Source organism: Cebus imitator, unplaced genomic scaffold (assembly GCF_001604975.1).
Source record: "Cebus imitator isolate Cc_AM_T3 unplaced genomic scaffold, Cebus_imitator-1.0 Scaffold15, whole genome shotgun sequence".
NCBI lineage: Eukaryota > Metazoa > Chordata > Mammalia > Primates > Cebidae > Cebus > Cebus imitator.
The window spans coordinates 6214122-6227593 of record NW_016107330.1 but is presented as its reverse complement, the minus strand read 5'-3'; the positions used below and the strand labels follow the sequence as shown (position 1 = coordinate 6227593).

At 43.3% G+C, this 13472-nt stretch overlaps 1 protein-coding gene across 2 annotated transcripts in view; it reads right to left on the bottom strand.

Annotated features, from left to right (window-relative positions):
- DNAJC16 (DnaJ heat shock protein family (Hsp40) member C16) overlaps positions 1-11632 on the bottom strand; it is a 36395-nt gene extending 24763 nt beyond the window's left edge. Inside the window, exons 1-4 of one of the 2 annotated variants that reach the window (XM_017504996.2) lie at positions 11238-11632; positions 8940-9124; positions 3280-3346; positions 743-1082 (exon numbers count right to left, since the gene is read on the bottom strand). In XM_017504996.2, the coding sequence (XP_017360485.1) occupies positions 743-1082; positions 3280-3346; positions 8940-9106 (574 nt within the window). In that variant the 5' untranslated portion in view covers positions 9107-9124; positions 11238-11632. The remainder of the gene's footprint in view (positions 1-742; positions 1083-3279; positions 3347-8939; positions 9125-11237) is intronic. The other variant, XM_017504987.2, reaches the window with a different exon arrangement.
- Between the last annotated feature and the right edge of the window lie 1840 nt (positions 11633-13472).

The window sequence follows — 13472 nt, the reverse complement described above, 5'->3', positions numbered from 1 at the left end:
AAAATATCTGATTCAAGGGCAAGATGTCAGAAAACACAAAATGAATGTCTTGTCATCTTTTGTCTACTCCTTCAGCACTACATTATTCCATACTTGCAAAGGTGAGGTCGGTGTTCTTTGTGTAGATATTTTCTCTTTAACTAAATGGTGAGCTCAAGGTCAGGGATGGTGCTAATTCTGGGCCCTCCTCCGCAGTACACTTCTCTATAAACACTGGATGCTTTTACACACAGTTTTTACCAGATTGTGTGACTGAAGATTCCTCAGCTGACTTCCAACCCTCTTCAAGGCTCAGCTCACAATAAGTCAAAAAATTGGTGCTTAGGCGTCACAGAGTTGAGGAAAGCAGACTAATACATTTAAGAAAGACTTTCAAAAAGGTTAAAACAGGTATTTTAAAAAATTTGCTTTGGGGCTGGATGCAGTGGCTCATGCCTGTAATTCCAGCACTTTGGAAAGCCGAGGCAGGCGGATCACTTGAAGTCAGGAGTTCAAAACCAGCCTGGCCAACATAGCGAAACCCTGTCTCTACTAAATGTACAAAAATTAGCTGGGTGTGATGGTGGGCGCCTGTAATCCCAGCTACTTGGGAGGTTGAGGCAGAAGAATTGCTTGAACTTGGCAGGTGGAGGTTGCAATGAGCCGAGATTGCACTACTGTACTCCAGCCTGGGCAACAGAGAGAGACTCCATCTTAAAAAAAAAAAAAAAGGTCATCTATGTAATGAATAAAATTATCTTACCCAATTCTTCCAGTTCTTGAACAACTTCTTTCCACACAGGCTCGATATGAATACAGCTAAAGCACCAATCCGAGGTGATCTTAATGAGGTAGGGTTTCTTGAAGCTATCTGGAACCACTTCATTCACATAATGTGAAAAGTGCAATAAATACTTTTCATCAATTGAGTCCCGCCGTTCAGAATTAAAAGGGAAGTGAAAAAAGGATTCATCAAAATAAAAATTTTCGTGGAAATGGCGGAAGCGATACTCTCGCTGCTGTTGCTGCTTCTGGTAGCCCTGGTTCTCTCCAGCGTCTCCATATTGATCATAATTTGATCTCTTTTCTTCATTTGAAAGAATCTATAATGGAAGGAAAAAAGAAATCTAAACAACAGGCAAAAAGGTTCACCCAAAAGACTTTTCTGTAAGCAGCTTGGAAGACACAGGAAGAAAATAAATGCAAAAATTATGACACGATTATGAGAGGACTAGGTTTGAAGGATCCCCTTGAGGCCAGGAGTTCAAGACCAGCCTGAGTCACACAGCAAGACGTTGCTACAAAAAGAAAAAAAAATCGGCTAGGCATGGTGATGGGTGCCTATAGTTGTAGCTACTTGGGAGGGTGAGGTGGGTGGGAGATTGCTTGAGCCTAGGAGTTCAAGGCTGCAAGTGAGCTGTGATTACATCACTGTACTCCAGCCTGGGTGACAGAGACAGACTGTCTCTTAAGAAAAAAGAATAGAGATTATTATATAATTAGATATTCTTTTTCTTTTTGAGACAGGGTCTTGCTTTGTCACCCAGGTTGGAGTGAAGTGGCGTGATCACAGCTCTCTGCAGCCTCCACCTCCCAGGCTCAACCTTCCACCTCAGCTTCCTGAGTAGCTGGGACCACCAGCACGAGCCACCACACACCAGGCTAACTTTTGTATTTTTGTGGAGATGAAGTTTCATCATGTTGCCTAGGCTGGTCTTGAATTCCCAAGCTTAAGTGATCCGCGTGCCTCAGCCTCTCCAGATGTTGGTATTACAGGGTGCAACTGCGTCCAGCCGATTAGATATTCTAAATGCAGTCATTCAAAAGAATGAGAAACTCTTCTTTCACTAGAGAAACATTAAAGAACATTCAAGACTGAAATTGTTCAGTTTAGATAGTTATGCTCATCTTGGCATTAAAGATTTCACAACAGAAACACTTCAGCAAAACAAATAAAACATAGTGTTGATCACCAGGGCTCAATCACAAGAAAACTGACCTGATGAGTTGGACTAATTCAAACCAAGATAAGAAAAGCTATGAACACCAAAAAAGTAGCTATAGTCTAGTGCTTTGTATGTTAGTTGACTTTGTTTTACATAGAAATAACTTTGAGGTCTAAAATCCAGGAATCTGTTTTAGGATGATGATGTGTCATTTCTATGAGCTAAGCACTGTCTGTTGAAGGGCATTCCCAACGCAAATCAGGAAGCCACTGACTTCTTTATGCATATTCCGGACCAACTTACTTAAGCCAACATGTCGGAAAATTATTGAAAATCTTGTGTTTAAATGTATTTGTTACCTTGCGCCACTTTATTTTTTATTTTTATTTTTAAGAGATGGGGTCTCACTATGTTGCCCAGGCTGGAGTGCAGTGGCGATTCACAGGTGAGATCCCACTACTGATGAGCCCAGGAGTTCTGACCTGCTCTGTTTCCGACCTGGCCAGTTCACTCCTCCTTAGGCAACCTGGTGGTCCCCAGCTCCCAGGAGGTCACCATAATGATGCTGAACTTAGTATGGACACCCGATCGGCATAGCGCACTACAGCCCAGAACTCCTGAACTCAAGTGATCCTTCAGCCTCAGCCTCCCTAGTAGCTGGGACTGTAGGCATGTGCCACCGTGCCTGGCACCATGTGCCACTTTAATAAATACAGGCAAATTGGTATGTAATTCTTTAATGTAAATTTCTAAGAAGGCAATAGAGACATATACAGACATATTCAGGGTAATTCTACAATTCCAGTTAAAGCGTTTAGGACAGGTTTTCCAAGAGCTGAAGTGTTCAGGCACTTGTTTCAATATATAGGATGTGGCCAAATATGTTCTCTTTATTACAATCTAGAAACTGGGTCGAGGGCATGGGGAACATGACCTTTCTGAGAGCTTTATGAAGCTCATCACTTCCTAAGGCATATTTTATAAGAGTTAATGGATGCATCACAAAGTTGGACATGAAGGCCGGGTGCGGTGGCTCATACCTGTAATTGTAGCACTTTGAGAGGCTGAGGCAGGCGGATCACCTGAGGTCAGGAGTTGGAGACCAGTCTGGCCAACATGGTAAAACCCCCTCTCTACTAAAAATACAAAAATTCGCTGAGTGTGGTGGCAGGTGCCTGTAACTCCAGCTACTTGGGAGGCTGAGGCAGGAGAATTGCTTGAACCTGGGAGGCGGAGCTTGCAGTGGGCTGAGACGGTGTCACTGCACTCTAGCCTGGGTGACAGAGTGAGAATCCATCTCAAAAACAAATATCAAAAAACAAAAAAAGAACCCCAACAAAGCTGGACACAATACCTCATAAGCCTTACTGATTTGAATGAACTTGTCTTCTGCTCCAGGATCTTTGTTTTTGTCAGGATGCCTGAAACACAAATGGGCAGGCAGTGAGAACAGATTTAACTTTTTATGCATAGTCACTTAACATCCTTGTCCACACAGTTCCTTACAGAGGCAAATGGAGGGGTGTTTTGTTAGGAAAGTTTCTTTTTTTTTTTTTTTTTTCAAATTAAGATGGGGTTTCACCACGTTGGTCAGGCTGGTCTTGAACTCCTGACCTCAGGTGATCCACCTGCCTTGGCCTCCAAAGTGCTTGGATTACAGGTGTGAGCCACCGCGCCTGGCCAGGAAAGTTTCTTAAAGTAAATGGTAGAGGCAATCAGTTGCTTTATATGACTATAATCAATGAAACTTTGAAATAGGAGATTTTTTCCCAAAACATTCCAGTGGGGCATGCTTTCAAAGCACCAGATAGTACCGCAGCATTTCACAGAGGAAAGGTGGGATATGGTGCATGCATGCATGTACACTGCTCCCAAACACTGCTAAAGCTGGCTCAAGGTTAAATCACTTATTCAGGCCGGGCGTGGTGGCTCACTCCTGTAATCCAAGCACTTTGGAGGCCAAGGCGGGCGGATCACCTGAGGTCAGGAGTTCAAGATCAGCCTGACCAACATGGTGAAACCCCGTCTTAAAAAAAAAAAAAAAAATCACTTATTCATAAGAACCCATGTCTTTTCCCAGGATGGCAACATTTCATCCCAATGCTAGAATGATATTGGGATGCTAGAATGCAATTGTTTCTTCTGATAATACATATAGACATAAGAAACAGCTTTTTAGGATAGACTGAATTTGTTTAGTAACAATCGGGTTTGAAACTTCATTCATGCCTGACTTTCAAATTAGAATATTTTTCATTATTATTGTGGTTATTTCATTCTGTCTACGATTGCCTTTTACCTGAACAAGAATTTCAAGGCCACATAATTTTCTTTTCTTTTTTTTTGAGACTGGGTCTCACTCTGTCACTCAGACTGGAGTGCAGTGGTACCATCTTGGCTCACTGCAACCTCCACCTCCCAGGTTCAACTGATTCTCCTGCCTCAGCCTTCCGAGTAGCTGGAATTACAGGCCTGTGCCACTACCACCCGGCTACTTTTTATATTTTTAGTAGAGATGGGGATTCATCATGTTGGCCGGGCTGGTCTTGAACACCTGACCTCAAATGATCCACCTGCCTCGACCTCCCAAAGAGCTGGGATTATAGGTGTGAGTCACTGCGTTCGGTCTCAAGGCTACATATTTAACATTTTTTGCCATGTTGTCCAGGCTGATCTCAAATTCCTGGACTCGTGCCATCATCCTGCCTTGGCCTCCCAAAGTGCTGGGATTACAGGTGTGAGCTACCACACCTGGCCAGCTTTGGAGATTTTAAAGTTCTGGAAAGTAAGGGCTAGGTTTACTTCCTTGAAGGCCCCTAAGATCTAAATCAGTGTTTTATACAGATTGATTTTTCAGTGTTCACTTTAAGAGACTTTGTATGATAGTATTCTTTACATAATCACTTCTGGTAACTTCTAGTAAATTTCCTCTGACAGAAGTTCTGGAAAGAAAAACAATTCACTGGGAAGCAAACGACTACTAAGGATACACCAAGTACATTGGAATAAAAAAAATCTACAACTTGATGAATTTATTCTAGCAGGAATATGTTTGAATGAATTACACCACATATTCTGATTTCTTTACAAATAAGGAAACTCCCGATTACTGACTGTTGAGTTTGAAAATCATTCCTTCCTTAACCATTTCATCCTTGCTATAAGTATTAGCAGGGCGAAAAAATCTCAGCTAGGCATAATGAAAACAGCATGACTTAAGGAAATGAGATGGAGGCTCCAAAGCATTTCTGGATGACAAACAACAACAACAAAAAACAAAACAAAAGTGTTTTCAATATTCAAACAGGCTGATAGCTGAGTAGATCAAAATTATGCAATCATACGAATGCAGATTTGACATATAGAACTCTGTAGAAGAAGGGTAGGAAGGGGCTTTTTAGGAGAATGAACCAAAGAGAGAGTCCTGAGGGCAGCTGGGTTAGAAAACACAGATCCTGAAACAGGAGGCCAAGGCTGAAGAACAGGGAGGAAACCAGAACACTTTCAGCTCAAACGGAATACTTTCCTAATCGTGGAAGACACCACAAGGTTGAAAACATTAAAAGAAAAAAAAATCAGCCCTAGGAAAGTATTATCCAGTGCTATTTTCAGTAAATATGAAATTATTTCATGAACTTCAATATAATACCCAATCTTTAAAAGTCAAAGTAGAGGAAATATTGCACATGGTATCTACTGGCTCTCTAGTTACCTTTTTAAAGGAATAAAAACAAAGAGAATGTAATACAGCAGGCTGGGCGCAGTGGCTCACGCCAGTAATCCCAGGATTTTGGGAGGCTGAGGTGGGCGGATCATGAGGTCCGGAGTACGAGACCAGCTGGCCAACATGGTGAAACCCCGTCTCTACTAAAAATGCAAAAAATTAGCCGGGTATGGTGGTGGGTGCATGTAATCCCAGCTACTGGGGAGGCTGAGACAGGAAAATTGCTTGAAACCAGGAGTTGGAGGTTACAGTGAGTTGAAACCTCGCCACTGCACTCCAGTCTGGGTGACAGAGCAGGACTCCATCTCAAAAAAAAAAAAAAAAAGAGAGAGAGAAGGTAATACAGCAAAGAATTAGACAAATTAATTTACTGTTCAGTTTACTACATAACCATATCATACCAATCTGCTATTCATTGGTGGGGGGGAGGAGTTATTTCTTCTGCTAATGTGGATAACAAACAAAAATTACCTATGATAAACATTACTGGGAGAGAAACATAGTTTTCCTAAGGGAAAAAGTAATGTCAAATGGTTTTACCAAGCAAAGGAAAATTCTTAAGCAGTCTAAGAAACACTTAGTAAAATGTATTAGAGGAAGGCTCCAGATCCAGTTCAACAAGTAACCATTTCCCCCTGCTATAGCTCATTCTGAGAAGTTAAACTGGGAAAGGCTGCTATTTTCAGTGTATAACAAGCCATTAGTAAACAAAAGTTTATTCCAAGTGATACATTGTCATAGCAATACAGCAGAAAATAATAGTATAGCAAAATTAAAAACGTAAAGTAAAATTTTAGACTTTTACTGGATGACATGCTCAATATATTTGTATGGTGAATTATTCCTAGAGAGAGTCAAATTAAAAAAAAGAATATGACTCGTTTAATTAATATCATATACCTTTTTCAGCTCTGGAAGACAGAAAAGTCAAAGTTATACATTTTAATAGGTCCCACATAAGCAAGCTATCATTTGTGTTCTTAAAATATTGTCAAAGGCTATACCCTGTCCAAAAGAATGTTGTTACCTTAAGAATTAACTGCAGATTTATATATTTTGCTTTAAGCATAAAGAGGCAAGAGTCTGAAGTGATGCAGAACATAACCTTGGTATAAAGAGTCCCTGGAAAGAGGTCATGTATAATTAGAGGTTGTTTTTTTAGCATCCAATTCTGGATTTCTCATGGAATATGGTCTAAAATATTTATTAAAAAATTATATTTTAAATGATTTTTGCCTTTATTTCAAGCAGTTTAATGCTAAAATATACCTGTTCACTGAAGCAGAACAGGGGCAGGCACAGTCACGCACGCAGCCCATCACACATCACCTGAATGTGGCAGTTTTGCTCCTGTATAACTTCCTACGCTCATTCAGCACCTCCTCGGCCAACCACTGGCCCACTCACCCTTACTCATGCCTAGATGTGTAAATGATTAAAAAACAATAAAGCAATAAACTACTGATGCAGAGGGTCAAACTACAGAACCCAGAGGTACCACAGATTTACCAACTCTAAGCCTCCATCTTTTCATCTACAAAACAGAGACACTGGCCAGGTGCGATGGCTCATGCTTGTAATCCCAGCACTTTGGGAGGCTGAGGTGGACAGATCATTTGAGGTCAGGAGTTCAAGACCAATATGGCAAAATCCTGCCTCCACTAAAAATACAAAAATTAGCTGGGTGTGGTAGTATATGCCTGTAGTCCCAACTACCCAGGAGGCTGAATCAGGAGAAACACTTGAACCCGGGAGGCGGAGGTTACAGTGAGCCAAGATCGCGCCACTGTACTCCAGCCAGCCTGCGCAACAGAGGGAGACGTCGTCCCAAAAAAACAAAAAACCAAAAAGAGAGAGACACTGATATCCTCCTTCATAGGCCAATTATAACGTTTAAATGAGACAAAAAGCACAGAACCAGGAGGTTAGCATGTGGTAGGTGTGGTGGTACCTGTCCCAAACTTTCTTCCATTGCTCATGGTTGGTACACCCAGCTTAGAGTCACCTGTGTCCTTTCCATCCATTCCTCCTTCTGCTGCTCCCGCCTCCAGTTATATAATCCAACACTTCTGCTTCTTTGGCACAGCCAAGGCATTGGTGGAAGGAATTGATGACATTTGTCCAAAGTTTTAGATTTTTCCTACCCTGCTAATTGTTATCCTGATAACTACCGGTAAAATTACAATTTTCTGTAAGATTTTTTTTTTCAGACGGGTTTCATGCTGTTGCCTGGGCTGGAGTACAGTGATGCGATCATGGCTCACTGCAGCCTCGAACCTCTGGGCTTTTTTCCCCCCATAGAGATGGGGTCTCACTTTGTTGCCCAGGCTGGCCTCGAATCCTGGGCTCAAACGATCCTTCACCTTAGCCTCCCAAAATGCTGGAATTACAGGCATGAGCCATCATGCCAGGCCAATTTTTTAAAGTAATATATAGTCAGCTCTCTATAGCTGTTGGTTCCACATTCCTGGATGCAACCAACCAAAATAGAGCATTTTCTATTCTGAAATATTCAAACATATTTAAAAAAAATCACATCCGTACTGAACACGTACATTTTTCTCATCATTATTCCTTAAACAATAACAGAATAACAACTAATTGCATAGTATTTACATTGTATTAGGTATTATAAGTAATCTAGAGACGATCTAAAGCATATGAGAAGATGTGCATAGATTATATGCAAATACTATGCGATTTGATATAGGGACTTGAGGATCCCTGGACTTGGGTATCCCTGGAGGGTCCTGGAACCAAGACCTCATGGATATCAAGGGACAACTGTACTTGGTTTCTGAATTTTTTTTTTTTTTTGAAGGCAAAAGGCTCTTACTCTAAACTTTTTTTCAAAGTGTAGAAATTAATAATTTAGAGACTAGGACTGTATAGTGTTCTTGTTTAGCAATTACACTCATAAAGTTACTTTATAAATAACATATCATGGGAACGGTAGGATATCCAGTATTGACTACATATATATATAGATACATTTTTTTTTTAAAATTAAAGCTTCTTCTTACTTTAACATTAAATATGTTAACAGTATCTAAGGCAATTCTTTAAGCCAAAGTATTCCTAAAAGGGAGTTTCAGAGTAAACACAGGCTTTGGATCTTATTGCTAACAATTCGTATGTGAACACTAGCTCTCCTGCATAAAATATTTTAGACAGATATATATATTGAGCATAGAAACAGAGACAAATAAAAGCTAGTCATAATTTAGACTTCATTCCCCTGCTAAGACTGCTTAATTTACATTACATTTCTATTTCTTTGATTCACCTACCATTCCCGGGCGAGCTTCTTATAAGCCTTTTTAATATCAGCCTGACTGGCTGTTCGGCTGACCCCTAGGACTCTGTATGGGTCAAAATCCAACGCAGACAGAATTTGCAGGATCAGAACCAGAACTATCAAGAACTGCCAGGAAATGCTCAACTTTCTCACTTCCATTTCTCTTCCTTTCCAGAGCTGAAATGATTGAAGAGGCAATGAATTTCAGTGGCAGAAACCTGGACAGTCTTGCTTTTTAGGTAAAGGTATAAGATATATAGACGAAAAACCAAAAAAAAAAGGTATTTTGCAGGAAAAATGTCAAGTTGTTTAACTCTATCTTAAAATAAAAAAAAAAAATCTCGCTACTACTTTTGAATATCACAAATAAGAATCGTTACAGATGAAAAGATGAGCAATAAGAATAGCAACTCTCCAGAATACTTGGACTTGAAAAGCTTTAGAAACGACTGAAAATGAATGGGATGCAGAAATAATAATACATGAATGTGGGAAAACCTAAATAGGATAACCAGGGTGACTACCTCTCAAATATGTGATTTCATTTATTCTGATAAGAAGAGTTTAAACAAAATAAATGGTGTAAGAATACTTCACTGAGTACATGTTAAACTCATGAAACTATAAGATTTACCATGTACCAAACTACAGAATGAGATAGTTGTGCCTTTCTTGGGCATTAAATAAGTACAAACACGCAGGTGAAATACTCTCAAAAAACTGTGTAGTTAAGGCACAGTATGCCTCAATTCTATCCTTTCTCACCATACCCATTCAAACAAGAAAATGAGAAGCTGCTCTTTAATTATTAGCAATATGGTTTTTTTTTTTTGTTTTTTTTTTGAGATGGAGTTTCACTCTTGTTGCCCAGGCTGCAGTGCAATGGCGTGATCTCAGCTCACTGCAACCTCAGCCCCTGGGTTCAAGCAATTCTCCTGCCTCAGCCTCCCAAGTAGCTGGGATTACAGGCATGCAACACCATCCCCCACTAATTCTTGTGTTTTTTAGTAGAGGAAAGGTTTTGTCATGTTGGCTGGGCTAATTTTTTGTATTTTTAGTAGAGACTGAGTTTCACCATGTTGGCCAGGCTGGTTTTGAACTCCTGACCTCAGGTGGTCCACATACCTCAGCCTCCCAAAGTGCTGGGGTTACAGGCGTGAGCCACCGTGCCCAGCCAATACGGTCATTCTTAATGAGAAAAAGTGGCCAGAAAAAAATTAGTTTTCCATGTAATGAAGAATTAGTGGTACAGACAAAATAACATGGGTGGTCTTTAAAAGTTTTAAGCTCCATCTCTGGTGAGTACAGTGACTGAATTCATTGTGAATTTTGGAAATCATCCTGGCTGGTTCATGAGCAGGGTAGTGCTGGAATTGTAGACATTAATACCCCACAATTATGATCGTTGTTATATCACACAATTTTTTTTTTCAAGGAACACATTTATCTTGATTTCTCATAAGTTAATACAGTTTTAAGGTTTGAGTATCTAATGTGACACCTTAGTGAAGAGGGGCAAGGCTGTTAACGGTGGATTACGGTTAAGTCCAAATTTAATGACGCCTGGGAGTCCTCACAAAATTTCTAATCTGATGATCAACGTTTAAAATTGCATACGTGCCGAATAACATCCTAAAACAAACCAGTTTCTTCTTTGTTAAGGCAACCTATTATGTCCTACAAAACACGTGAGGGCAATGTAGCTACTGGTTAAGCATATGGGATGAAGACTCGGATCTGTTCTCCACTACTTTATGACCTTGGGCAAATTATTTAAACTTATTAAGCATCAGCGTCCTTATTCATAAAATGGGAACGAATACTATTACCTTGAAGGATCATCACGGGGTAAGGGGGGACTAAATGCATGTAAAGGGTTTACTGAGCCCAAAGTAAACAGTTATAAATGGTCGTTACTGCTATTATTTCTACCATGCAGTACGATCGCTGCCTTATTTAACAGTGTCAGTTCCTTCCAGTTAGAGGACCCAAGTGGCGGCGGTCTGTGAAGTTTTTTCGCTGACAGACGAGATAGACGGCGCCGACCTCGGGGCAACAAACACCTGCCCAACAGGTAGGCTGCCAGCCCTCTGGGCAGCATCTCTAGGACCAGGCAGAGGCTCCCAGAGACAAGCTCCAGGTTTAAGCCCCGCCTCGCGCTCCTGCCGGAGGTCGCAATCCTGCAGGTGACAGCCCCCTCCCCGCAGCCCTCCGAGAGCCCAGGGCCCGGCCCTGTGGGCTCCCGGCTCCCCCCGGGCCCAGCTGTGACTGGAAACGAGAAGCAACTGACGGGAAATCCCTGAGTCGGCCTGGCCCCACCGCGTTCGCGGCTCCCCGCGTCACGCCTGGAAGGAGTTACCGGGAAAGGGCACCGGCCCAACCGGCTGCAGCGTCCGTGCTCCAGTTAGTTCGCCGGGCCGGGAGCTTCCCGTCCAAACCGGCTCTCGCCCGGGCCTGGGGAGGGTAAAGAGGCGGGGACGAGCCCGAAGGGGAGTCACGTGACGCTTAAAGGTCCGTCGCACCTAAGGCGAGGACTGAACAGGTCGAGGGCTTCTACTTGGCGAATCTATTTTGACCCTTGCCACTCGCCGTCTGCGCGTGGACCTGGTGCGGTTGCTACAGGAACGAGGCGCGCTCTTTGGTTGCAGCCAAAGGGTTGATCGTGAACCAAAGAGGCCGAAACGTGCCTCCTAGCGAGGCGAAGTCGCTATGCATCATGGGATGCCAGAAGGACCTCCCCGATCCAGGAAGGCGTTTCCGCTCCTGCCGGGAGGTGGCCCTCGTCTAGCAACAGTTGCTAGGATGGGGACGCAATCTTTGGTCCCTGCTCTGTTTAACCCTATTCATAGAATCCTAGAGCGTCGGATTGGAAGGGACCTTAGGGATTCTTCAACTCTCCAACTCTTCCATATATTGATAGGGAGACTGGGGTCCAGAGAGGGGCAGGGATGTGCCCAAGGCCTAGAATCCAGGATTCCTTTAATTTTTGTTTATCTTTTTTTGAGAGAATCCAGGACTCCTAATCCCGTTTACTGAAAAGTGAGCTCCACCCAAGGATGTTCAGTCTCTGCCTTAAGCACGGGGAAAGGAGGTGGGGGCGGGGGGAGGGAAAAGGCACAGGTGAGTGAGAGAAACTTTGAGCCAATGAGTTAGATCCCTTGGGGATATAAAGCACTTTCATATCTCCCTGCCCTGTTTTTATTTTTTTCTCTTTGCGTTTACCACTATCTAACATACTATATCTTTCATTTATTTCTACAGTCTCTTATTTATTTATACCTGATCCTCCCACTGGAACGTAAACTCTAAGAGCAGAGATTTTGTTTTGTTCACCTCCATGTTCTCAGTGTTTGACTCCAGGCTCAATAAATATTCGTAGAATAAGTGAATAGATGGGGCTGAGGTTTTCCTGTTCAAGCGATTATATTCTAAGACTCCTGGATTCTTCGAGTATGGCCTATAAAGTCAGATTCAGGTTTCAATCCTGTCTATCTCGGCCACTACTACTCTTGTGACCTTAAACATCCGTTTCCCTGAACCCTAGGGTCTACGTCTGCAAAATTGGCGGAAGGCGGGGGGCGGGAATACTTTCTTGGCAAGATTGTAGTTAGGGAGAAATGAGATAAGCTTGAAAAGTCGTTAGCACGATGCCTGGGACTTAGCAAATACCCACTAAACAGAAACGATTATTTTTGAAATGTGAAAATGAACCGTTCAAAACGATGGGAGGTTAGAGGACTAGATTTCTGCCAGCTTTTTTTTTTTTTTCTGCGTGAGAGGTGTTAGGGTGGGAGGGAGGGAAGAGGGAAAGGAAGACTGTGTAAATTGGGCTTGGTCGGATCAGACATTTGAGTTTGGAACAGCCATCTGTTCCAAAGGGGCGGGGGGAGCTTATGGTTTTATCTGGGGTGGAGGAGGAGGCTAAGGGGAAGCCGTGCCCAGGAGGAGGTTGAATGGGGCGGGACAGACCATGGCCCCACGAATGGTTTCCTTTTTGCTAGAAGTCTGACAACTCCCTCCGAATCTCTGTAAAATTGGGGCAGTAGTGAATTCCGGCGAGGGGCCCGCCGTGGACCGGGAACTGGTGCCACAATTGCAAAGGGGCACCTGCGCCCGGAGTGGGGCGGAGACGCGGGCGGGGCTGGGCCCTGGGGGCGGGGCGAGGCGCGGAGGTACCGCCTTGGGGCGGGGCGGTGACGGGAGGATGGCTCTTGAGGACGTGATTGACTTTGGGTACGGGGCGAGGATGCGAGCTGGAGCCTGAGGCGGGGCGGTGACGCAAGGACGACTCTGAGGGTGGGGCGAAGGGAGGGGTTGGTTCTTGGAGGCGGGGCGGTTGCGCGAGGCTAGACCTTGGGGGCGGGGAGGTGGCGCAAGATTAACCTTGGGGGAGGGTTGGGGGCGCGGGTTGAATCCTGGGGCAGGGCGGTAGCGCGGAAAGGATTCTGGAGACAGGGAGAGGCGCTGCGGTGCGTCCCGAGGGCGGGGCGATGACGCAAGAGCGAATCCTGGGGGCGGGGCAAGG